Source organism: Penicillium lagena (genome assembly GCF_028827675.1).
Source record: "Penicillium lagena strain IBT 129212 chromosome Unknown utg000001l_segment0_segment0, whole genome shotgun sequence".
Taxonomy (NCBI): domain Eukaryota; kingdom Fungi; phylum Ascomycota; class Eurotiomycetes; order Eurotiales; family Aspergillaceae; genus Penicillium; species Penicillium lagena.
The window spans coordinates 2381142-2406619 of NW_026623222.1; the positions used below are offsets into that span (position 1 = coordinate 2381142).

Below are 25478 nucleotides of genomic sequence, written 5' to 3' on the forward strand. Positions count from 1 at the left end.
ACGCCGCACCGAAATTAGGGAGCAAGAAAATCAGAGAAGAGAGGCAGAGCTTGAATCGGTCAATAGAGATGACGGCTAGCCACTTTATTCTATCGATAGACCCGGGGGGTGAGGGGGGACTTCCATTAAACTGAGTGTGAAGGCCCTCACCGGAGAGAGCGGTAAGGGCCCGACTTCTAGGGGGCGGGTATTTGGGTTATTTAGGGGAAATGGAAAATGATTATTATATTGGGTTCCCATACAAAAAGTCAACATTATCATAAGACTGAAATTTCATTAAACTATGAGGACCCACAACCGCGCAGCGTTGGAGGTCCGACTTTACGGACGGATTAGGTTTTTACATGAATTAATTTCTATAAGGCTCTATGACCATGTAATTTTGCACATAAGTCTTACTATAAAGAATAGAATAACCACTTAAGATAGAAACCTACTACTCTGGTAAAGAAGACTTAAAATAGTACTGAAATGGTATAACCGGCCTTTTTAAAAAATTGTAATTTATGAAAGGCCCCGGTTAGATAGGAAAGAGGTAATAGAGCGACTTAGTATAAGATAAAGATATACTAAATCTTAATGGAATTTGCATACGACAATAGTTCGTTTAGGCTTATAAATAAAAATAATAAGGTAAATATAATAAGTAGGTCATATAATATTACGTGCTTTAATGGATTATATAGATTGAATATATGGAGGAATATTATCTTTTTGATTTCAAAGCTATGCTACGACAATCTTTATAGCCTCCTACTACTCGGTAATACTACATATCTAATATTATAAAATAATAATACTTAACCTAGTCTCTATGTCTTATAGAACGGTATTTATAATGAATAGATAATTATTTTTCCTAGTTAGCGATGATAGGTACCTAAATTAGATAATATCTAAAAATACCTTCTTTTAGACTATAACCGATACCAAATATATAATGGTAGAGTAAGCCGCTCCTTGCCTAATGGGCTACAATTATTGCAATTATAGACGTTCTATATAGACATCATTACAACTATATAAAAATCAAGGCCTTATAGGTATATTGTAGGGCTAATTTACATACAATTTCTCAATATTTTCTTTTCTAGGTTTTAAGAATGTCTTATTTACTATGTAACCGGGCCTTGCATTTATTACATCAAATTCCAGGCCCTCGTAACGAGGGCCCGCCACCCCAAATTGAAAGATTTACCCACTGTACGATTTCAACCATCAATTATGAAACTAACACACAGGAAATATAGATTATTTGCATAGTGTATAGATGTAGTAGAAACAGGACTTAGGTATAGCTAAGAATTTCACTTCTGACGACATTTCTTAGCCCTCTTAAGCTTCCTGATTTGACTAATACCTTTTAAGATCTACTTCCGCTTTCACTTCTCGTAATTAGCTTTCTCGCTACGCTTATACTCTTTTCGCTTCATTTCTTTGATAGAATCTGATGATATGATTGATACCTATAATCTGCATAGTCTGACGACTAATATTATAGCGAGCGTGGCGGGTTGCCATAATAGCTTCTATCCGATCGAATCCCCCCTACAATTTGTAGGCTAATGTAGCCTATGCTTTAGCTCCTTTCACAAGCTTATCTAATGCCTCTTGGAAGCGATTTGAATTACGATTATAGAACCTAATACGGTCGCTTGTACGCCTAACTTTATTAGCTGTTTTCAGAGTGCTGGATTCCGTTTGTTGTGAGGTTATTGATAGTAGTGTGTTAGATCGAAGCGGTGTACCAGCATAGGTTATATGACGTCAAATCCTCTGTAATTAATTCAAAGCTAAGCTTTACCATATGGGGACGAAAGGTTTTAGCCCGAATTTCGCCGATTGTATAGAGGAGTTCATCCTTTGTAAAATTCAAGCATCTAGTTATAGTCAAACGCTATAATTGCCTCACTATACTAGTGTTTATAAACGCTAAAAACACCAACTTCGAGAGAGAATAAGATATGACTTATATGGGGTAGTAAGACGAATAGATTCTTCTCATAAAATCAGATGAGCTAACGCGATGAATGTGACCTAAAGTGATCGTATAGAATAATCTGCTTTGCCCTACTATACGACTGATTGTCTACTTATAGGATAGCTAAACCTATTAGTAGGCTAATTAGTCATCCATATAGGTTAACGTTAGTTAACTATGTGGCCGGATGTCAGATCAAGAAAGAAAATCAATAAAGAATTCAATTTGAGTACGTAGTCGACGGGAGATCCAAGTTGAGAAAGGGAAGAAGAGACCGAAGAAGAGTCTCTACTTATCTACAACAGTCTATGTCCTGTGTCACCTGTCAAACGCAGTCTTCAAACGCAGTGATGCCAAACGCGGTCCCGTCAAGCGCAGACCCGTCGAGCGCGGTCCCGTCATGCGCAGTCCCGTTAAGATCCCATCAAGTGTGGTCACAAACTAGTCAGTATTAGTAAGGGCAATATGCTCATTATCCTAAATAGCATTAGCCTAACATACTCACGCCTGTTTAGCACTAAGGATAATAAGTAGTAGGAAAACTATTAGTGGAAACGGCTTCTAAAATAGTCACAGATTCGCGATTTGTCACAGATCTATTTAACATCTTCTTCTTAGGCTCTCTTATGATGATGAATTAGTCTCGTCTGACCCTAATTTGGAAGCCTGTTTCATTAAATTTGTGAATATCCTTAGGGAGAAGCCCGCTCTGCTTCGCAACGCGTTTATAGTCTTCAAACTATCTCTCAGCCATAGTTCTATCCAATGTAGCACTCCTTTCGACATCAAAAGGCCTCTCCTACGTCGCCGGTAGTATTAGGAATGTCGTTTTAAAAAAGTGTTTGAGCCAACGGTCGCCGATCGTAGGAGGATTAGTTAAGGCGTCCGAATAGGCTTTTTCGAGAACCAATTGGCTACAATACTAATTTACCTTCGATCTATCAATGCTGTCACTTCATCAAAGTAGTAAATATAGTCACATAAAGCCCTTTCTTATGCAGTATAACTTTAGCTTCCGACCATTGGGTGATCTTTAAAATAGCGGCTTTCCTCTATACCATCTCCGGCGAAGCCGACCATTAAGAACCGCGAATGTTCGCGCAGTTTTCGCGATATGTGGATTTTTTTTTTGCTAGGATAGTGATTCCATAGCTTAATTGTTTAAGCCTCAATGTCTTGATTTGTTTTGGGCATTTTTATGAGGGTGGTTGATAGAAGAAGTGGGGCTAGGGTTTGGGAAATTCTTTCATTTGGGTGATCCCTTAAGATATATATATTCGTCGCATATACATCTGTCCTTTTTAGTAATGCAGTAGCATAATTTTTTTAATTTTGATTTTGATTAGTTTATACTATTTATTACACACATTGATAGCTTCATACCAATAATCAAGTAAAATTAACATATGTTGTTGAGATAAAGAGTTACGAAAATAATGAATGTATTTACTATGGTATTCTGAGGTGGCGCGCTCGCTTGTGGATTACATTAGCTTGATTCCTTAACTCTATATATAGCCTCCTATCTACCAAGGCTCATTATATAGGCTATGGGCTTAGTCCTTTCTTACACTTTAGTTTTTATACTACGCGTTCTATATGCAAAGTACGGTTTTCCTCCATAAGAATTGCTATGATATACATCGCAAGCTTGCATGCCTTAACATTTTGATTAAACACCCTATCTATAAACGTAGGGGAACTCTATAATCGACGACTAATTAGGGCCTTGACTAATAGAGCTATTCAATCTAATTTTCTAGGATCTGTAGGTGTTTGAGGGCTCTATGTGCTTGATCAGCTGTCTAGTCGACTACCTAAAGGGGTAGGTGTCCGAAGTCGAACATTACGCTTGTCCATGGCTGTAGCGAGATAATATAGTACTAAAATAGCCACTTCAACAGTATTTTGGATAGTTAATGGTTTAAATGCTACTTTATGGGCCTATAGGAATATTGTAATAGACAAGATCAAGCTTATCGATATAGTTGACTCCTACTCGGGCTTTAGCCCCAATTACCCCTCTATATACACGCTTTAGATGGCAAAATAGCCTACATCCAAAGACTATAATAGGTATAATGAATATAGAGGCATATAAATTGTAATAATATCCCTTTCAGACCATAGTTCAGAGCATGATCGATCAAAGCCAGGCATTAAATGACTATTATAGCCGACTAGAATAAGTGGTCGGACTTAGTACGACTAGTATAAAGGATCGTCATCCCCTTCCGCTTATCAAAGAGATAGTATAGAATATAAGCTACCTGTATGGTTCATAAAGCTCAATGTCATGGTAGTATTCCATATGAGTTGTATAAAGCCAAGAGAGGAATCAAAAATCGCCTTTCATACGTAGTATGGCCTTTTCAAACAGATAGTTACCCCTGTCGGCTTATAGGAGCACCTATCACCTTCCAGAGACATATTGTCTAAGTACTACAAGAGTACCTACACGACTTCGTCTTAGCGTACGTTAATAATAATACTATTATCTGATGGCCGGTCGACTCAGGGGAGGCCGTCGGACGTCACAGCGGAGACCTGGAGAGAGATCATGGAAAGGAAACGAACGGGTAGTGAAGTTGTATTGATCATGATTCATGATCTCCCAGAAGGGAAATCCTATCTATCTACGGCGGTGGGCGCTGACACCTCAGGCACCCACCCATCATTATCTACTTATATAGATCCCTTATAGATTGTCGTAGGAAAATAGGATAGGCCCTTTAGAAACTCTAGGATGTACGACTTTAGTATAATTTTAAGTCTAAATTCGAGAAATCGGAAGTTTAATATCTTATTCATTATATGCGTAGGGGAAAACCTCTATACTGACCCTAAAAAGGTTAATGTGATACGTGCGTAGGAGAGGAGTCCTTTATGCAACTTAAGAAGTAGGAAGTTTTATTAGGTTCGCGAATTTCTATTAATCGCCCCCTAAAGTCGGACTCGGACCCAAAACGCTGCGCAGCGTTGGGTCCTCCCTAATAATGAAAATTTTTCTTCTACCTACCAACTTCTGAAGATATTTAAAATGCTATCCCCTATCTGTCTATAGGATAAAGTGGCTAACCATCAGATATCTCTGTTAACCTGTTTAAGCTCCCCTGCTCTCCCCCGATTTTCCTGATCCCTAATTTCTGTGACCACACTTGATGGGATCTTAACGGGACTGCGCATGACGGGACCGCGTTTGGCATCACTGCGTTTGAAGACTGCGTTTGACAGGTGACACAGGACATAGACTGTTGTAGATACGTATCTCCAGACTGACTGACTCTTCTTCGGTCTCTTCTTCCCTTTCTCAACTTGGATCTCCCCTGGACTACGTACTCAAATTGAATTCTTTATTGATTTTCTTTCTTGATCTGACATCCGGTCACAATTTCCGCCTAGCAGATAATTTTAGCCTACTTCTATTTAGCCTCTTCCTACCTCTCGTCTTTGTTTCTCCGTCTATAGTATCCTAGGACTATATAAGGGTCTTTGGAGTCCCGCATATAAAAGACATTAACGCGGTCTATTATAGATAGTTTTTTTGTGTCTATAGAAAAAGGTATGTACGTTTATAAACGTCAACAGGCGGCCTCTCGATTCCTAATTTTGCATGAAATTTTTATATAACTCGCCAATTTATCTCTCTATTTCGTACTATTATCTCAGTCTAAACGCTTAGAACTATCACGTGCTTTACCTTTCTATTAATTTTTTTTTTTACGAAATATATTTGTTCACTAGATCTTTTGCTACTTAATTGATTAATTGTAGAAGCAAACAAGTATATTCTTCTTAATCTCAGGGGTAGTAGTTAAGGTTTGTATAGTGAAAATAGAAAAGATTATAATTCTCTCTATATACCTATTGATGCTTTCTGCTAGAGATTCTTCTTTTATACTTCATCTGTCTAAACTACGTCGTTTAAGCCCATTTCTAATATATTTATATTGTTTATACTATGTTCTATCTATATACATTCTTTCGATCTTTATATGTAATTAATTGCATAGTTAGGGTATAAGGGCTTAGACCAAAGACGGACTTGGGCAAAATTTGAATTCTATAGATTTTTTTGGTTTTGTGGGTTGGGGGGGGGGGGGGGGGGGGTGTTATGTAAAGAGTAAAGACAGCTGCTCATTCTATAATAATTTTTCTCCTTATTATTTTCGCGTTACTAAAGTATTCCTTTTATCCTCTTTCACCTTATCTCTTTATAATAATAATATCGGCCCTTCTCTATATGATTACTTTCCCTTCGAATACTCTGAAAGCTAGTCTACTACGCCCACTACTTATAAGCTACCCCACTATCGATTAAGTGCATTATACCCAACGGGGAATAATAATAGGCGCTTTAATCTAACATCTCCAAGATTAAGTTTATCAAATAGTGGCTTATAATTTAATATACGATAAAGCATAAGAGGAGAGAGCGTCCTTCTTGGGCAAAAGGGGCTGGCTATATGTCTAAATTATAACGCTACTTTACTGCAATTCTAAAGGAGTATTAGATTGTCAATGGAACTAAAGCTTTTACTATTAATAATGCATTAAATAATGGTATAAGAATCGCAAACCGAGGAAGGGACCGTCAATATGCCGGTTTTATCTAATTTCTATATATAGCGCAAATTAATTAATTAGTTTAGCCTAAACTGGCTACTTAGAGAGAAAAGGAAACCCTTAAATAATACTCTAGTCATATTTCAGACTGAAAAACATAGTAAAACCGCTAAGTAGAGATCTAACCAGTAAGATATTATAAACACTTTGAATAAGCCCCGTGATCTTGCGGTTTTTATTAACACGAGCCGTAGAGAAGAGAGAACTTAAGGAATTTTTGGCCTTTGAGCAAAAGTTAGTTTCAGTCGAAGATATCCGGATAAGATAAAACTCTCCTATCTAATGCGCTATGGGCTACAAGGCTTTTAATCTAAGCTGGATAAGTAAAGCCATTTATAAAGGTCTAGTATATAATGCTAAATTTAGATAAATAGCGACAGATTAACTATCTTCTTTGTCTTATACTAGTACACAATCTAGAACAATATCGCTTTAGAAGTGTAATAGATTAGAATAGTAGTTAAATGACTGTTATAACTACCTAGAGTAAGTAGTTGCAATTTAACCCTTATGTGACTACTAGCTTTTAGGAAAAATAAATTTCTAGCTATTAAAGCCTAATTTTCTCTATAGTCCTCCTATTAGGACTAATTTCAATTTGCTAATACTTAGGTAAATTATTATACCATGTATATTATTAGTATAATAACGGTCTAAAGACTATTATTTGGGGGGAGGGAAATCCCGTCATATCTACATGTTTAATTGATATAACCTATTCGCCGTTCCGTAGTCGTAGGATTAACCTCTAATCGTACTATTCGACTCTTATAATGACTTGGCGGTCAGGTATACTATAAAGCCTATATCGTCAAAATTGTAGATATCCTCTAATTAGATACTACTGTTATTAATTATACGCTGTGTAAGCTTCAACTATGGTAAAATAGTATGTATATCTTCAGTAATAGACTAAGATTTCTAGCCTACGTATAAAGATTGAGTAGTTTTAAGATATAATAGCTCAGACCTATAGTAAAATAATTATTTAATCTTAATTCAAGTTTATATTACTTGTTATAGATATAATATTATACTAAGTAAAAGATCTAGGAGGCTAACGTGACCTTAATACCTTTCTTTATTTGTAAGCCTAAACAAACGAAAGTCGTGTCCTAAAGCTTAATAAAATCATTATATCTTTTATCTTATACTAAGTCGCTCTATTGTCTATACTTTTTAGTACTAGTTAAAGAAGTCTTCTTCTTTACCTACGTAATAAATAGGTTTCTAGGCCTAATAAGTAGCTACTCTGTTCTTCATATTTCTAATTCTTCATCAAATTCCTAACCAAGGTAGCCCCTTAAACCTATAGCCACCTCCCTAGACCTGATTAATACAACAAACCCTAGACGAATTGATAGTAAAACCTACCAATGATATTAACTACTAAATCATTACAGCCTAAGCCTCTATACGTTTCTATTAGGACTAAGCCCTCTATTAGGGATCCTTATACGCCTAGCCTTTAGCCTAAATAAGCTAGTGGTACTAAGACTTAACCCTATTAATACCAGGTAATAGCTCATGGGTTCCTAATACTATTACAACGTTAGAAATGATAACCTAGCTCTAAGAGTACTAGAAAGAAGAATAACTTTTGTGACCAGCCTAGCGTGATTGAGGTGACAAACGCCAAGACTGTGCCTGGCGCGCGATATGGATTCTGTAGATAGTTGAGACTCTCTTTTGTTTCTCTTCTTCCTTTCCATCTCTAGCTTGGAAGTCCCGTCGACCATAGTACTCAGACTGAATACTATCGTTTTCATTGTTTTTTCTTGAACTGACTTCCCAGTCACAGCTTTATCTTAAAGGGTCATTAAAACGTTACGAAGAAACCAGCTAAAGACCTTCACTACGTAGAAGAGAGATTAAATTTATTCTATAATCCACATTAGAATATAACCACTATAATTGAAAGATTAACTTTCTACCTCTAATATGAATTTAAGGACGCACTAGCTAGGTTAGCTTTTAACATAATATGCATGGGGGGCCAAAGTATTAGCCCAGTCGCGTCGCGTTGCCCCACTAATTTCAACTGCCTATCTCTCTCTTAATATGCGTCGCTTTGGAACTAAAATTAGTGGAAATCAAGGGCTAAAGGCTGAATTATCCTGTGAGACACGCTTAGCTATCATTTATAGCCTTGCAAAAGGGATATCGCTAATAAGAATTGTGCGCGAGAATTATGTCTCCTATAGCTTAATTTACTAAAATAAACGCTTCTTTACTAACACTATAGTCAAATAAAGGCCCTAGAGTAGTTAGCCTTAAAAGTTTAATACTATTATAAGGCGCTATATATTTTAGCTTACGCGTTAGCACCCTCGGTAGACATATATAGCGCTCGGTGCAAATATACCTAGTATAGATATAAGAATGTCGAGATCTACGGTTAGACGCCTCGTACGGATACACAGACTTCAGAAATAGAAGTTAAAGAAGTGAATACTATTAAATAAGGAGATTTTTTTTTAAAAAAAAAGGTCGCTTTTTCCTATAAGTAGGGGGGGGCTTTAGGCAGTAGGAAACGTTCATTTTTCTAACGTAGCGTATAACGCGGGATTAAATTCTCTAATCTAATTCATCCTCCGCTTCTAGAATGAGGCTTTCTTAAAAGAGCTTGTGAACTTAACTGGCTACGAGCAAGATATTTCGCAAAAAATTTAGGCTATAATTTGGATTAGTGACTAGTCAAAGTTAGTGATTATAGAATACGATCTCGAAGCTCCTCGCAACGGATAATCCTCGATCTCTTGTATCAACGCTCTTAGAGATAGGTTAGTTAAAATCTATGTATCTGATTCTATCTTCTACCAAGACAATGCGAAAATCTATAGGTTAGAGCATACATAGGAATGGTTTAAGCGTCGTAGGATTCACGTCGTTGAATAGCCTCCGTGTTCCCTTAATTTAAACCCTATCGAAGTTGTCTAGTCGCTATTAAAACGCGAGCATTTTAAGCGATACCCTAGTTTAGCGAATAGTAGACCTCGTGAAATTAATTAGGAGAAATTAATTCCGGAATACGCTAATCGATTCATAGAATCATATAGGTTAAGGGTCTATAGACTAGCTTATGCTCTCTGTTCCTCGTAAAATCGCGGCTGTAAGAGCTACGTAGGGCTGCTATACACGATATTAAGATTTGACACCTGTTTAACTACTATAATTAATTTGGTTGATTTACTGCTAGTAGTAGAAGAGAGAGATTTTTGAAATGGGTACGTGATTATGTAAATTAGGAGCGTCTTAGTTAACTAACGTAATTCACAAGCGACTCGCCCACCAGATACACCATAGTAAATGCAATAAATGAAAACTCAATATCTCTACAACAATAGCTTAATATGGAGTCCTATAATATCCTAGTATTATTTTGATCATATCACGTCTCCTGATAATGTTTATAAGATTTAGAATATTAATAATGTTGTTCATGATTTGGATATATTTATCTGCACCTTACGTATGTGTATTTTTTGGTAAAGCCACAAACAAATAATTTATTCTGAAATTAAGTTGGTTCATATTATTCCTTATACCCATTAATAGAATCGTCCTAATAGTCAAACAAATTTAACCTATGGTTGTTGAAATATCGAGTTGTAAACATAATGCAATTACTATGGTGTTTTGGGGTGGGCGAGTCGCTTGTGAATTTCGTTAATACTTTTGACCACTGACTGCAGTAAGTTTCCAAAGTACCTAATAGGCGGTGTATATGAAATACTATCTTCTATGTATTTATTACCTTGAGGGATATCCAATAATAGGTATTTAGATATTGATTTTCCTAAAGTATTTAGTTTCTATAATCATATGTAGAATTTCTAAAAAAGAGGTAGAGTGTATAGATTCTTTACTATAATTTTATTAAGTCCTTAGTAGTTAGTATAAAGGTATAGTCCGCTATTATATAATGTAATTTAGTATACGAAAATATGTATTTTTAATCCAACTATAATAACTATGTATATTAGTCCAATAAGGAGATTGAACCTAGTAGCTAATTGATAGCCATTCTAGACCCCCTGATATCTAAATAGTCTTAAAATTCCCTAATTTGGCCACTCAGTTCAATTTAACAACGTAAGGCCCTTTAATAGTTCCTACTATAGTTGCTATTCGAAAACCTCTAAATTAGTCTAATTATTACTACTCTCCTACTCTTTTATAGTATAAGGCCCTCAAGGGATATTTAGGCGAGAGCCCTTTTATCTATAGGATCACTATTACCCTCAACAATCTTCTATTTAGAAGTAGAAATTCATCTAAATTTGTATAACGTCGATAACTAATAGTTACTAGAAGTGTATAATACTGCATTAGATTTTAGGAATTGGGGAAGACAGTAGTTAATCCTCATTTACCGTTATCCCTATAGATAATGCTTTATGGAGTAGTTAAGGCCTGAGCGATTATCTTGAGGGGTATCTAGTTGTTGTACGTATATATTCCTTAGTAGTTTATAACCTTTAATTAACCTATCGCTACTGTACTATCTCGCCTATCCTTATATTTAGAACATAGCTTATCTACTCTCTTCTATAGTAGGATTTCTATATTCAAATTATTTCTAACATAGGGGCTAATATCGACTAGTAGAATTTAATAGGAGCCATGTAATATACGTATATGATGGGAGGGAGGTATTAAACTCTTATATAACTTCAACTATAGTCTTATAAATAGCGAGATTGTCTACTACTAGAGCTACCTATTGGCTGAGGAGTCTATAAGTTTATTAAACCAGCACAACTAACGTAATCCACATGCGAGCTGGACACACAAGCGAGCTGGACACTAAAACGCGATCGCGCCCCAACGCGTCAACTTCTTCATCTCAACTACCCACCATGCCCCCAATTCGAAGTCAAAATCCAAGAAATTCTGTTGAGCAAGAGGGTAGGATCCTACTCGCGAACAAAGCCTATCAGAATAAGGAAATACACTCTATTCGCGAAACTGCGCGTCGATTTCAAATCCCAACTCGACTCTTACGACGCGACTACATGGGACTACATTTCGAAAAGCTGTACGCGCCAATAGTCATAAATTGACTGAAACTGAAGAGCAATCGCTCCTACAGTGGATTTTCTCTATGGACACGCGTGGAGCAGCTCCCCGACCTAGTATGGTAAGGGAAATGGCCAATATTCTTTTGGCAGAGCGCGGTAGTCAGACAGTTGGATTAAACTGGGTCTACAACTATACTAAGCGCCATGACGAGCTCAAATCGCGATTCCCGTCGATACAATTATCAGAGAGCAAAATGTGAAGACATAAAGGTTATTCAACCATGGTTCGACCTTGTCCGAAGTACGATTGATGAGAATGGCATCCAACCTGAGGATATCTACAATTTTGATGAGACTGGCTTTGCAATGGGGCTTATTGCTACTGCGAAAGTGATTACAAGAGCTGAATACTACGGTCGGAGATCGATTTTACAGCCTGGAAATCGCGAATGGGTCACATCGATCGAATGTGTGAGTTCTACAGGATTTGTACTCCCACCATGCATTATCTTTAAATCGACAACCTACCACCAAGAAGCGTGGTATACCGATCTACCCCACGATTGGAGAATCGAAATTAGTCCAAATGGGTGGACCACAGACGAAATTGGGCTTCGATGGCTCGAAAAGCACTTTATCCCTAAGACTCGCAGCCATACTAGGGGTAAATATCGACTACTAGTTCTTGACGGCCATGGTAGTCATTTGACCCCCCATTTTGATTGATTGTGCTCTGAAAACGATATTATTCCTATCTGTATGCCACCACATTCCTCGCATCTACTACAGCCTTTGGATATAGGCTGTTTTGCCCCCTAAAGCGCGCATATGGGGGGTTGATTGAGCGCAAAGCACGATGCAATATCAATCATATCGACAAGCTTGATTTCCTTGCGGCATTTCCACAGGCTCGCGCAGAAGCTTTTAAACCAGCGACTATCCAAAATGCATTTTCCGCAGCTGGTTTAGTACCATATGATCCTAAACAGGTCATTTCAAAGCTCAATATCCAACTACGGACCCCTACTCCCCCAGGAAGTCGACCAGGGAGCCAATCGAGCGCATGGTCCCCTAAGACGCCCCATAATATCAAGCAATTAAATCGACAAGCTTCATCGATTAAGGCATTGCTAGAAAGGCGCTCGCAAAGTCCTCCGACGCCTACAAACTTATTGTTTGATCAGCTTCTTAAGGGCTACCAGCTCTCACTACATCATAATGCACTTCTTCTCAAGGATAATCAGGACCTTCGCGCAGCAAATGAGACAAAAAAGCAAAAGCGTAAGAAATCGAATAGGCGCACAGCTCATACAGAGGGATTTGAGGTCTTTGAGGGTCTAGAGGCATTTAGTTGTCTTAATCAGACTAATGAGACTACCCCCGCGGAACCCGATGCGTCAGCTTCCCAGCCAACCAGACGCGCCCCCCCCGCGATGCAGTGACTGCAATCAAATAGGTCATACAAGAAGGAGTTGTCCCAATAGGTCTAATAGGTAGAAATTTGAAATTATTGGCGTTGGTGGTTTAATAAATCGATTCAAAATATTGGTAGTTGAATTAGTGTCCAGCTCGCTTGTGTGTCCAGCTCGCATGTGGATTACGTTATAGTTCTCACATTTATCCAGTTATTCTCATTATACTATTTAATTCTTAAATTAGAAATGCTACTACTAGCCCTTCTAAATTTCTAAATATATAACTTCGCTACTTCTTTAATTACTCAAGCGAGTAATTTATGAAAGCTATGGAGATTTATGTAGAAATACTGGGTTATGCGCTATCTCGATTTCTTAAACCTAGAAATTTCTGTAGTAGTTCTAGATTAGGTACTACCTAATATAGGCTAGTTTTATTATAATTGTAAACATAGTAGGACTAAAATAGGATATAAAAAAAGGAGATTTCTATTTAGAGCATCTTGACTCGATTTAGTATGGGATATAATATTATGGCGACTTTAAAAACGACCAATGTAATCCACCAGCGAGCGCCGCACCCCAAAACATCATAGTAAATACATTATTTTCGTAACTCAATAATTCAACAACCACAAGTTACCTTTATTTGGTTATTAGTATAGAACTATAAACACGCGTAATAAATAGTATAAGCTAATTGAAATACTACGCGGCTCGATTTAGGCCGGGAGCTAGCTAGATTAAGAGGATTACGCATTATTGTGAGATAAAAGTAGGTCTTATAACCTCTCTAAATCGAGGAACTAAGTAGTAGGATAAGAGGAAAGGTAGAAAGGATTTATGAATCATTAAAGGTTTGTTAAAATAGTAAGGAATTCTTTAAAGAAATTAGGGGTTCGCTAAGCGTAGACTTTGGCTAATCCAGGCTATATCAATTAAGGAAATTACTATAACTATAGTTCACTGATTAGAAAAAGGAAGATATTGATTTAATGTAATTCCCGGGTGAGTGGGCCAAAACACCATAGTAAATGGGATATCATACAACTCGATATCTCAAGAACCACAAGTTAATTCTTTTTGGATGTTCGGTTAGGTAATATTAAGAGGCATGGTAAATAGTATGAACAGCCCTAAACCTGAATTAAAAGAATGTTACCTTATATTACCAAAAAATACAGTTCCGGAGACGACAAACATATATATCTGAACCCACAAGTATTATAAACCTTTTAAACATAATAAATAGGCTACCTATGATCGAAAAAGTACTATCATTTTATAAAACCTCATATTAAGCTATGGTGTTGGAATATTGAGTGGTAAAATATCCTATTTACTATGGTGTTTTGGGCTGGCCCACTCACCCGAGAATTACGCTCGCCTAACATAGACTTATAAATGAAGTAAAAAGTAAAGTTTACTAGATTATATTCTATCTAGCTATCTAGCTCTATGTATATTTGAGTGGTATATTTTTAACTATTAATTCACTATAGCAGAAAAATAGACCTATTTGCCCTTTATAAAAGATAGGCTCTAGCTAGGAGGACCCAACATAACCAATACGGAAGGCCCGATTAAGTATAAACCTATTAGAACCGTTTCGCTAGTTGTTTACTTCTATCTTACTATCTTAGCTTGATCTGTTAAACACTTATATATCTAGAAATCCTAGTTTTAAGAGCTAATAAGAAGTCTTTATTAGAAAGCCCTAATTCTAGCACTTATATAGTGTTAAACACTTAAGAGGTTAGAAATATAATTAGATAATTAATCTAGTTATAACTTATAACGTTAGTAACTAGGGATTACATTATAAGTCATCTATCTCTACTATAGTAATAAATTCAGTATATATAAAAAAGCCTCTGTACTACTATAATAATTTTAGTATAAATTTATTAGGCTATTTATCGCCTATAAAGAATTGACGTAGAAATCTAAAGGCGAAAAGATTTCATCCATTTTGTAGTCCTTATAGCTTAATTACAAGAGTTCTAACTACAAACTGAACTTATTTGTTTTAAGGTAGTATATAAATCATTTAACGTTACAGTTCTTGAAGCGATTATGAATTAATTATTCCTCTAATGTTTTATAATTATCATAACTATAACGGCTCATTATGCCATAGTTTGACATTGTACGAGGCACAATCGACAAAAACGGTATCCAAACGGAGAATATCTACAATTTTGATGAAACTAGCTTTGCAATAGGGCTAATAGCGACCGCTGAAGTCATTTGTAATAGCCTAATACTATAGTTAGAGGTTGGTCCTACAACTATGGGATCGTGAATAGGTTATACCGATTGAATGTGTAGGTACGATGGGATTTGTACTTCCCCTAACTATCACCAAAGCTAGAACCTACTACTAAGAGGCTTAGTATGATAACTTAACGATTAGTTACAGAGTCGAAATCACCGATAATAGCTAGATTATAGACTAAACTATCCCTATGATTACGAGTCATACTAGGGATAAATATCGACTACTGGTTCTTAATAGCTATAGTAGTTATCTATCGCCTAATTTTGATTGATTATGTTCTCAAAACGACATTATTCCAATTTATATGCCTCCGCATATGTCGTATCTATTATAGCCCTTGGATGTAGGCTATTTGCCCCTAAAGCGCGTATATGGAAGGATGATCGAGGCTAAAACGGTGATGCAATATTAATCATATCGATAAGCTTGATCCCTTAAAGTATTCCTATGGGCTCACGTAGAAGCATTTAACCCATCAACTATCCAGGATGCTTTCGAAGTAGCTAGTTCAGTCCTATTTCATCTAGGGGGAGTCAGTTCAAAACATAATGCTCAACTTCGGACACCTACTCCCCTAGGTAGTCGACTAGGCAGTCGATCAAGCGTGTAGAGCCCTGGCACGCTAGCAAACTTTAAACAACTGGATCAACAAGCTTTATCAATAAACCCCTGATTATTCGACGAATACAAAGCTCCCTAAGCCCTATAGAGAGGCAGGTCGACTAGCTTACTAGAGCTACCTAATTCGCGATGCACAAAATGGCAATTCTTCGCTAGTAAATCCACGATTTACTGGCTATGAATAAGATACGAAAGAAAAGCGTGAGAGGTCTACAGAGCGCGTTACTCGATTCTAGGGATTTGATAGTTATGAGGGTAGGGAGGCATTCAATGGTCTAAAGCAGGCTAATAATGTCTGGGATGCCCCTCGCCCCCCTCTCCCCCACGATGCAGTGACTATAACCAAGTTGGGCATAAAGAACGTATTGCCCTAATAGGCCTGATAGGTAGGAATTTGAAATTGGTGGCCTTCTTCTGGGAGTCACTCTCTCGGCTGTCAGACAGGCCTGACAGCACTCCCGCATAGCGGCTATACATAAAGCAAGCTACATCGGGCAAATGAACATTGATTGATTGTTTGGTGGCGTTCATGGTCTAATAAATCGATCTAAATAGGTTATAGTTGGTTGGGTGCGGCGCTCGTTTGTGGATATATTTATTGGCAAAATGCGATTACTCGGTATAGAAAATAATGGAAACTCACTTAAATCTAAACTAAAGAATTATTTGATTGTATTACCGGAACATATAGCTACACAACCTATAGATATATACATCTGAAGCAGTAAAGATCACATATTTTTTTAAACATCAGAATTAAGTTAGATATGATCTAACTAGCACTCCGATATAATCAATCTCATATTAAGCTACTGTTGCTGAGATATCAAGTTGTAATTTATCGCATTTACGGCGGGTGGCTCGTACGGGGATTACGCTCGGCCACGATTAGTCACTAAGGCGGTGAATCCCACCGTTATCGACCTTATCTTCTTCTGCTTCCTCATTCCTCTTCACTTGACCAATCAATCGATCAATCCATTCATCTTCCAGAATGCCTGCCCCCCTACTGCATACTGACCTGCCTTAATCGATCAACTTCCTCCTACGACCTTTACTGGTCGCCCTGTTCCTCAATGGATCGCAGCAGCACCAGCGGGCCTTCCGCCGATCCCCTCCAGAGCGTGGTCGAACACAATTCCGTCGTCCAATCTACTGTTGATTCCGAGCCCAATGAACGAACGCCCACGGGACTTATCCCCCCATTCCCCCTATTGGAGAATCCTCCAGATCTGTTAAAACGGACTCGGTCTCAGATCCTCGCCCCGCAGGTCGATTTGGACACTCGACTCGCTCGTCAAGTCGCGCACTGAGGCGGTTCAGTGGAAGTACGGCTGCCAGCACTGCTGCGAGCTCAATCAGTGAACTGGAATCTTCCTCAGTGAAGCCATGGCGCATTGGAGTCTGCGCACTGGATGTCAAAGCACGCAGCAAGCCCAGTCAAAACATCCTCACTCGTCTCCAATCGAAAGGAGATTTCGAAGTCATTGTGTTCGGAGATAAAGTCATTTTGGACGAAGCCGTAGAGAACTGGCCAGTATGCGATTTTCTCATTGCCTTCTTCTCTGATGGTTTCCCGCTGGACAAAGCGATCGCGTATGTCAAACTCCGGAAACCGTTCTGCGTCAATGACCTACCGATGCAGAAGGTGTTGTGGGACCGGCGATTGTGCTTAATGATCCTGGACCACATGGGGGTGCCGACTCCCAGGAGAATGGAAGTCAATCGGGATGGCGGCCCCGTACTGGAATCACCGGAACTCGCACAGCACATCTACAAGCTCACCGGCGTCAGGCTGGACGGCCCAGAAGATGGGACTGGGGGTGGCGCTCCTCGAACCCAGGACGTTTCCATGTCCGAGGACGGGGAAGCTCTCATTGTGGACGGAAAAGTCTTCAAGAAGCCGTTTGTGGAAAAACCGGTGAACGGCGAAGACCACAACATTCATATCTACTTCCCCAACGATCAGCAATATGGCGGCGGAGGCCGCAAGCTCTTCCGAAAAGTTGGAAACAAGAGCTCAGAATATGACAGTGACCTCGTCATCCCGAGATCAGTAACCGAAAAGGATACGAGTTACCTGTATGAGCAGTTCCTCCGGGTTGACAATGCGGAGGATGTCAAGGCGTACACGGTTGGACCTGACTTTTGTCACGCCGAGACTCGCAAGTCTCCCGTGGTTGATGGGCTTGTGCGGCGTAATACGCATGGAAAGGAACTCCGATACATCACCAAGCTGAGCAAAGAGGAGGCGACCATTGCCTCGAAGATCTCCAATGGATTTGGTCAGAGAATTTGCGGTTTTGATATGTTACGTGTCGGGGACAAAAGTTATGTCATTGATGTCAACGGCTGGAGTTTCGTCAAGGACAACAATGACTACTATGATAAATGTGCCAACATCCTCCACCACACATTCTTGAGCGAGAGACGCAAGTTTGAGGAAATCGAATCCTCCGAACCACCCTCGCCGGACTTAGGACAATCCCGAAGAAGCACCGCTGGATCCCACAGGCAAGCACTGAAGACGTTGCTCAAGTCCCCGAGTACATCCCGGCTGTACGGCAGCCAGAGTACTTCAAAAGCAGCCGACAATGTCCCATCATCAGATACATCTACCGCTGCTCCCTCCCTCGCCTCTTCATCAGGTTTTGAGAATCCCGACCAAGGAACTCATTTCAGCACCACGAATCCATCGGAAGGACGCTCTAGTTCGCGTGGCTACAGTCCTTCCAACACGAAATCCCCGGCCATTTCACTGCACATTGCCAACGAAGAAGCCCCTCCGCCTCTTCCGGCCTCGAAGCACTCATGGAAGTTGAAGGGCATGGTAGCAGTTATTCGGCATGCAGACCGCACTCCCAAGCAGAAATTCAAGTTCACCTTCCATAGCCAGCCGTTTGTGGATCTGTTGAAGGGCCATCAGGAGGAGGTCGTGATCAAAGGAGAGGCTGCCTTGTCTAGTGTCTCGGAGGCCGTTAAAATAGCACTAGCGCAAGGGCTGGAGGATCGGGATAAGCTCAAACTGCTCCAAACCTCATTGGAGAAGAAAGGCGGTTGGCCAGGGACCAAAGTCCAGATCAAGCCCATGTTTCGAAAACGGAAACCGGAGGAGATGCGAGAGCAAATCCCCACCGTTCCGATAGCCTCGTCACGAGATGCTCCCTTGGAGGAACCAACGTCGCCCATATCAAGTGAACCCCCGGTTGACAACGAGAGCCTTCGCCGGTCACAGACCCGGAGTGACTCTATCTCTGGAGCCACATTCTCTCGATTCTCGGCTGCTGAAAATGACCTCATCCTGGACAAACTGCAGCTGGTCATCAAGTGGGGAGGAGAGCCGACGCATGCAGCACGTTATCAATCGCAGGACCTGGGGCTTAACATGCGGGATGATCTCAAGTTGATGAACAAGGAGGCACTCAATAACGTTCGTCTTTTCACGAGCTCCGAGAGAAGAGTGAGCACGAGTGGTAGGTTTCAGTCTACTTGTTACTTGAAATGTTTGCTGATCATGGTTGAGTAGCTCAAATCTGGGCTTGTTCTTTTCTTGATCAGAACGATTTGCCTGATGATTTCATTCAAGTGCGAAAAGATTTGCTTGATGATTCGAATGCTGCCAAGGATGTCATGGACAAGGTCAAGAAGAAGCTGAAGCTACTCCTGCGCGAAGGATCCGCACCGTCTCAATTTGCATGGCCCAAGGATACCAATATTCCAGAGCCCTCAGTGGTCCTTGCTACCGTGGTGGAACTGATGAAGTTCCACCGCAGCGTCATGCGGCATAATTTCGAGAAGCTCAATAGCTCTGCTCGCGGCTCACCGGACAGAAGCCCAGAAGCCCCGGGTCAGTCGAATCAGGTGGATTCGCAGACGGATAGCTCCCATATTTCTTCTATCCAGGGTCGCTGGTGTGCTGGTGAGGACCCACGACTCTTCAAGGAGCGATGGGAGAAGCTTTTCGCAGAGTTCTGTGACACCGAAAAGGTTGACCCTAGCAAACTCTCTGAGCTTTATGACAGCATGAAATTCGATGCGCTGCACAACCGACAGTTCCTGGAATGGGTCTTTGTGCCCCCGGATGATGACCGGGAAGAGGATGAACGGAGCAGCACCAAAGGCAAGGGTTCCACCAAATCGGATCTGGCTGTGGATAAACCACCCTATGAGGCCACGACCGAGAAATCCGAAGAGCGCTCAGAGAACCAGACCTTTGCCCACCGGCTAGGCTTGAAGAAGCGCGCGCAGGCCCTAGATTCTCTACCGCATCTTCGGGCACTGGATGATTCCTATGGCCATTATTTCAAGCTGTTCCCGGGCTCGAACTCAACCAACTCCAAGATGGATGAGCGGCTGTCCAAGCTGCGGGAGCTGTACAAGTTGGCCAAAGTTCTGTTTGACTACGTGACGCCTCAGGAATACGGCATTACGGACAGCGAGAAGCTGGAGATCGGCCTCCTCACGTCTCTCCCTCTGCTCCGGGAAATTGTGCGAGACCTGGAGGAGGTGCAAGCCTCCCCCGATGCGAAATCGTTTTTTTACTTCACCAAGGAGTCCCACATCTACACGCTGCTGAATTGCATTCTCGAGGGCGGCATCCAGACGAAGATTGCGAGAAGCGCCATCCCCGAGCTCGACTATCTGTCACAGATCTGCTTTGAACTGTACGAGGCCCGGGACAGCGAGTCGTCGATCAATTCCTACTCGATCCGTATCTCTATCAGCCCTGGATGCCATGCGTTCGACCCGCTGGACGTGCAACTGGATTCCCGACACTCGATCGGCTGTACGCCCCGACGTAGCCTGACGGCCCATCAGGATTGGAAGGAGGTCATTGAGACCCTGAAGGCCAAGTTTGACACGTCAGTGACTACTCTTCTTGTCCTTGCTTCTTTTTTTCTCCCCTACTGACCGAATGTTTAGGGTCAAACTACCCCAGTCATTCATTGCCGTCAACCTCAGCGACAAACATGTGTCGCAGCCCAGCAGCCCCTAGTTTTGTAATAGTTTTTCTTTCTTCCTTCTAATTCTTTCTGTCTTGTTGTATTATTACTAGAAGAAGGATAAACAAAAAGGACAAATCATAGATGTATGTCGTGATCAATGTGCAGGTTTTATCGCCCGGGGAGCCCGATAACACATCTTTCCCCCTCCATCCTTCCCACGATGGCGGACGTCGTAGACCCGGCGCTTCGATCTGGCGAAGACTGGATTGCGCGGGAAGACATTCTGGGAATCCTGCCCACGGCAGACCTGGCCTACCGGGTGCTGTTCTTCGACAGCGGCCATACTCGCTTGAAGACGGTGGTTATCCCCACCCTACCCTCGGAGCTGTCGTCCCTGCTGGTCACCGATCTTCCCGCCCACCTGCAGCACGGTTTGCTCCAGGTCGTCATCTCCGCGCGGTCTGGTACGGGGACAGCCCCCGCCGTATTCTCAGATCTGGTCCAGCCTTTTCTTGCCTCTCTGGGGCGGGACTACGAAGTCTATGAGACCGAGACCGAGAACACGATTTCGGAACTGGCTCGGACGAAATTCCTCGAGCGCGCCTGCCAGGGGATCGCGCAAACGATCGTCCTGCTCACCGGGGATGGCGGGCTGGTAGACCTGGTCGACGTCTTCTACAAGTCCGACCGCACGGTGTCGGTGCCGCCCACCATCGCCCTGATCCCCTGTGGGACCGGCAATGCTATGGCCAGCTCCATTGGGCTCCGATCTGGACCGATGTCAGGTCTACCGGCCCTGCTCCGGGGCCAGCCATCTTCCCTCCCCGTCTTTGCCGCCCAGTTCTCCCCCGGAAGTCGGCTGGTGATTGACGAGGGCCGTGGACGGGCTCGCATTGACGACTCCCATCTCTACGGAGCGGTCGTTGCCAGCTGGGGGTTTCATGCGGCGCTGGTCGCCGACAGTGACACGGCCGAGTATCGGGCCTTCGGGGCCCAGCGATTTCAGATGGCAGCCCAAGAGCTACTCTACCCGTCCGACGGCTCTGTGCCTCATGCGTTTCGCGGCCGTATCACGCTGACCTCGGCGGAAGGCAGGCAGGAGGAACTACCGGACCCGGAGCACATGTATGTGCTGGCGACGCTGGTTCCGCGACTGGAGAAGGAGTTCCTGATCTCGCCGGACTCGGAGGCACTGAGCGGGCAGATGAAGCTGATCCGGTTCGGACCGGTGAGCGCAGACCAGGCCATGAGCCTCATGACGCGGGCGTATCAAGGCGGACAGCACGTGCAAGACGAGACGGTGACCTATGTCGAGGTGGACGCGTTGCGCATTGATTTCCAGGAGGACGAGGAGCGATGGCGGCGGGTGTGTATCGATGGCCAGATCGTCGCGGTAGAGCCGGACGGGTGGATGGTGGTGCGAAAGGAGCCACGGCGGATGTTGGAGGTGTTGCGGGTGCTGTAGCTGTCGTAGGTGGTGGTCAAGTGATGGTAGTTCGTACTGTACCTACACTAGTAACTCTTCCCTTCTTCACCCACCCATTCACGCACCCACTCCCCACCCTAAATAAATATGGCCCCGTCCTCCAATGCTCGTCACGCCTCGAACTTACGTGGCCGCCCAGTCCGAACCCTGTGAAGGCCTGCTGCCGCGCTTCTACGCTCTTGCGGGCTGGCGCTCTTCCCCTGCCAACATGCTGCTCGTCCACCAGCTGGGCAGCGTCCGCGTCGGCGAAATCATTCGGTACACTGTCACCTACACACCCGCCGCGGACCCGATCCAGCCCATCCCGTCACAGCTCCATGTGCGTATCAAGAACACCTCCGCCATCCCCCTGCGCGCCGCCTACCTCCATGGCCCCTACACGCTCTACACGGCCTGCTATCCCGCTGCCTTCGATCCCAATCACAGGTACGACCGCGCAGAGATCGAGGGAAGCCCGCAGTTCGAACCGTACCTCAAGGCCGGCGGTAACTGGGACGCGGTCGTCAAGGTGCCGCCAACTCTCCAGGACGAGCCTGCCCGCAGCGTGACATGGGTGATCGAGATTGTCTCCCAGGTGCTCTTTTCAAGCAGCGCTGCCGTCCACTTCGAGTTGTTGGTTGGCCGCGACAAGAAGTCCGTGGACCTCTTTGGCGGACCGTGGACCGGTGGACGAGGCCCGGCAGCCAAGTTGCATGAACATTGGTCCCCCGAGACACGGGGTCAGCAGGTGCGGGCAACCAAAGGTGTTTTCTCCAAGTCGATCTTGCTACGCGTAGATGACACCAGCAGTCTATGGAACAATCCACCGTTACCTTCGGCCAAGGAGGTGGCCACGAGTACAGGGCCAGACAGGCACGATTCAGATCAACCCTTGCCGGACACCCAGGAATCCGAGAACGCGCTGGAAACATCTCCAAAAAAGAAGAAGATCCATCTGGTTGTGTTGACGCATGGCCTACACAGTAACTTGGGCGCGGACATGCTATATATGAAGGAAAGCATCGATGCCGCTACTAGAAAAGCCAAAGAAGAAAAGCTTCGTGATTCCGTTGAGGATGAAAATGACGAGGAAATTATTGTCCGAGGCTTCTCCGGCAACGCAGTGCGCACCGAGCGCGGCATCCAATATCTCGGCAAACGTCTGGCCAAATATGTCTTGCTGATGACATACCCAGATCAGCCCTACTTTCCCCTGAAGACCTCCAAGTCTGGGCCCTTCTCACGACCATTCACGTCTCGTAAGAAACAGACCGAGCAGCCCCTGGGACCCCATCGGGCTTCTGAGCCCAACGATCCGGAGTCTGACGACCACCCGTATCAGATCACCAGTATCAGCTTCATCGGACACTCCTTGGGTGGGTTGGTTCAGACCTACGCCATTGCATATATCCGGAAACACTCTCCCGAATTCTTTGAATGCATTCGGCCCGTCAATTTCATTGCGTTGGCCACTCCCTTCCTAGGTCTCAGCAATGAGAATCCAATGTACGTTCGATTTGCCCTGGATCTCGGCCTCGTCGGCCGCACCGGTCAAGATCTCGGGCTCAGCTGGACGGCACCCAAGGTCCGCAGTGGCTGGGGCGCCCTCATCGGAGGCCGAGGAGGGGAGCCGACGAATGATCAAAGTCATGCGGATCCCGGTTCCAAGCCGCTGCTACGAATTCTCCCCTGTGGCCCTGCCCACGAAGTTCTTCACAAGTTCCAGCACCGCACTATCTATTCAAATGTGGTTAATGACGGGATCGTTCCGCTTCGGACCTCCTGTCTGCTTTTTCTGGATTGGCGTGGCCTTGATCGAGTCGAGAAGGCACGGCGAGACAATGGACTGGTTGGAACCATGGCCGAATGGGGCTGGGCCGAGTTGACGGGGGCAAATTCGAAAATCCCACAGATCGCTCGCTCTGGTGGAGAGGCAGGCGTCGAGAGCGAGGTGGACGTCGATGGGCTCTCGCTCTCCCCATCCCCTAACCAGTTCCTGGCCAGACCCCAATTGTTATCTGCCAACGGTGGTGCGGGAGAGGGAGAATCCAAGGACAATCTCGGTCCCTTGGACAGCATCTTCTCCCTCTTTCGCCCGAAAGAGACAAGGGGTCCATCCAGCAGCAAGCAGGCCAAGATTTACAAACGTAGCCAGACCCTCAGCTCGATGGATTCTGATCAACCGCCGGCCATCGTGCGCGGCAGCTCCTTATACGAAGATGATGGGGTCCATACGCCCCCCAGAACGACTTTTTTTGAGTCCGCCGGAGATCTGCTCATGCCGCCACTGCCTCCCACGGACTTCATCCTAGATCCCGCGACGCGCCCCCGCACGATCTTCCATGATCGCATCTACCACCCCGACGACATCCCACCCCCGCTGCCCGTCAAGCGGCGGACATTGAGCTTCAGCCCTTTGCAAAACAAGACGAAGGCAAGTGCAGTCCCAGCATCCGCAACTCAACTGCCTTCTGGTGGTAGTGCCAATGGAGAGCACCGCGAGAGTGGCCTCAAGGTGGAGGAGAAGATCGCGCGAGCCTATCACCGTGATCTCCCTTGGCGGAAAGTGCTCGTCCGTCTCGAACCCGATGCACACAATAACATCATTGTGCGCCGTATGTTCACCAATTCTTATGGGTGGCCAGTGGTCAAACATCTGGTGGACACGCACTTTGGCCATACTCCTGTCGCCGAGCTGGATGATGTGCTGAAACAGAATGTGGAGCGGGCGAAATCACCAAACATTGGGCCCACGAGCTCCGGAGATGAGATTGAAGGCGCGTCCGACTCTCTGCGATCTGACACGCCGGTCGATAAGACCTGCCGGGCCGGACAGGCCTTGGGGCTGGATCCCCGTTCAGATTTCGAGCCATCGGAAGACTCCGCTTTTCATGGGCGGTCGGAGACATTCCCGTTTGATGAATCTCAGGAAACGGCCAGTGTTTACGGCGCATCTCATCCGCCTGAGGTCTGGCGACAAGATTCGGCGCGGTGGACTGACCGGGAAGTCGATGAGGATGACTGCGAGTCCGGCTTTGAGGAAACTACCTTTCGCTGGTCCTAGACTGTCCTGATTGGGGATTGTACATACTTTTTTTCTCTATATATTTGTGCACACA

At 43.4% G+C, this 25478-nt stretch overlaps 4 protein-coding genes across 4 annotated transcripts; 3 read left to right on the forward strand and 1 right to left on the reverse strand.

The window, feature by feature from the left end:
* Nucleotides 1-1729: 1729 nt before the first annotated feature.
* On the reverse strand, nt 1730-2767 carry N7510_001034 (uncharacterized protein; the record flags this gene model as incomplete). The annotated part of the gene is made up of 2 exons (XM_056972961.1): nt 1730-1880; nt 2634-2767. 2 exons carry the CDS (start codon nt 2765-2767, stop codon nt 1730-1732), a joined length of 285 nt encoding a protein of 94 aa, XP_056838078.1.
* A 14403-nt stretch (nt 2768-17170) lies between these two features.
* Nucleotides 17171-20944, forward strand: N7510_001035 (inositol polyphosphate kinase VIP1; the record flags this gene model as incomplete). The annotated part of the gene is made up of 3 exons (XM_056972962.1): nt 17171-19408; nt 19507-20810; nt 20872-20944. Coding segments are annotated over 3 exons (3615 nt in total), but the record flags the coding sequence as incomplete, so codon positions are not given.
* Nucleotides 20945-21114: 170 nt separating this feature from the next.
* N7510_001036 (diacylglycerol/lipid kinase family protein) lies at nt 21115-22359 on the forward strand (the record flags this gene model as incomplete). The annotated part of the gene is made up of 1 exon (XM_056972963.1): nt 21115-22359. The coding sequence occupies one exon, from the start codon at nt 21115-21117 to the stop codon at nt 22357-22359; it is 1245 nt and encodes a 414-aa protein (XP_056838080.1).
* Nucleotides 22360-22483: 124 nt separating this feature from the next.
* Nucleotides 22484-25423, forward strand: N7510_001037 (lipase ROG1 family protein; the record flags this gene model as incomplete). Its single annotated transcript, XM_056972964.1, has 1 exon — nt 22484-25423. One exon carries the CDS (start codon nt 22484-22486, stop codon nt 25421-25423), a length of 2940 nt encoding a protein of 979 aa, XP_056838081.1.
* Between the last annotated feature and the right edge of the window lie 55 nt (nt 25424-25478).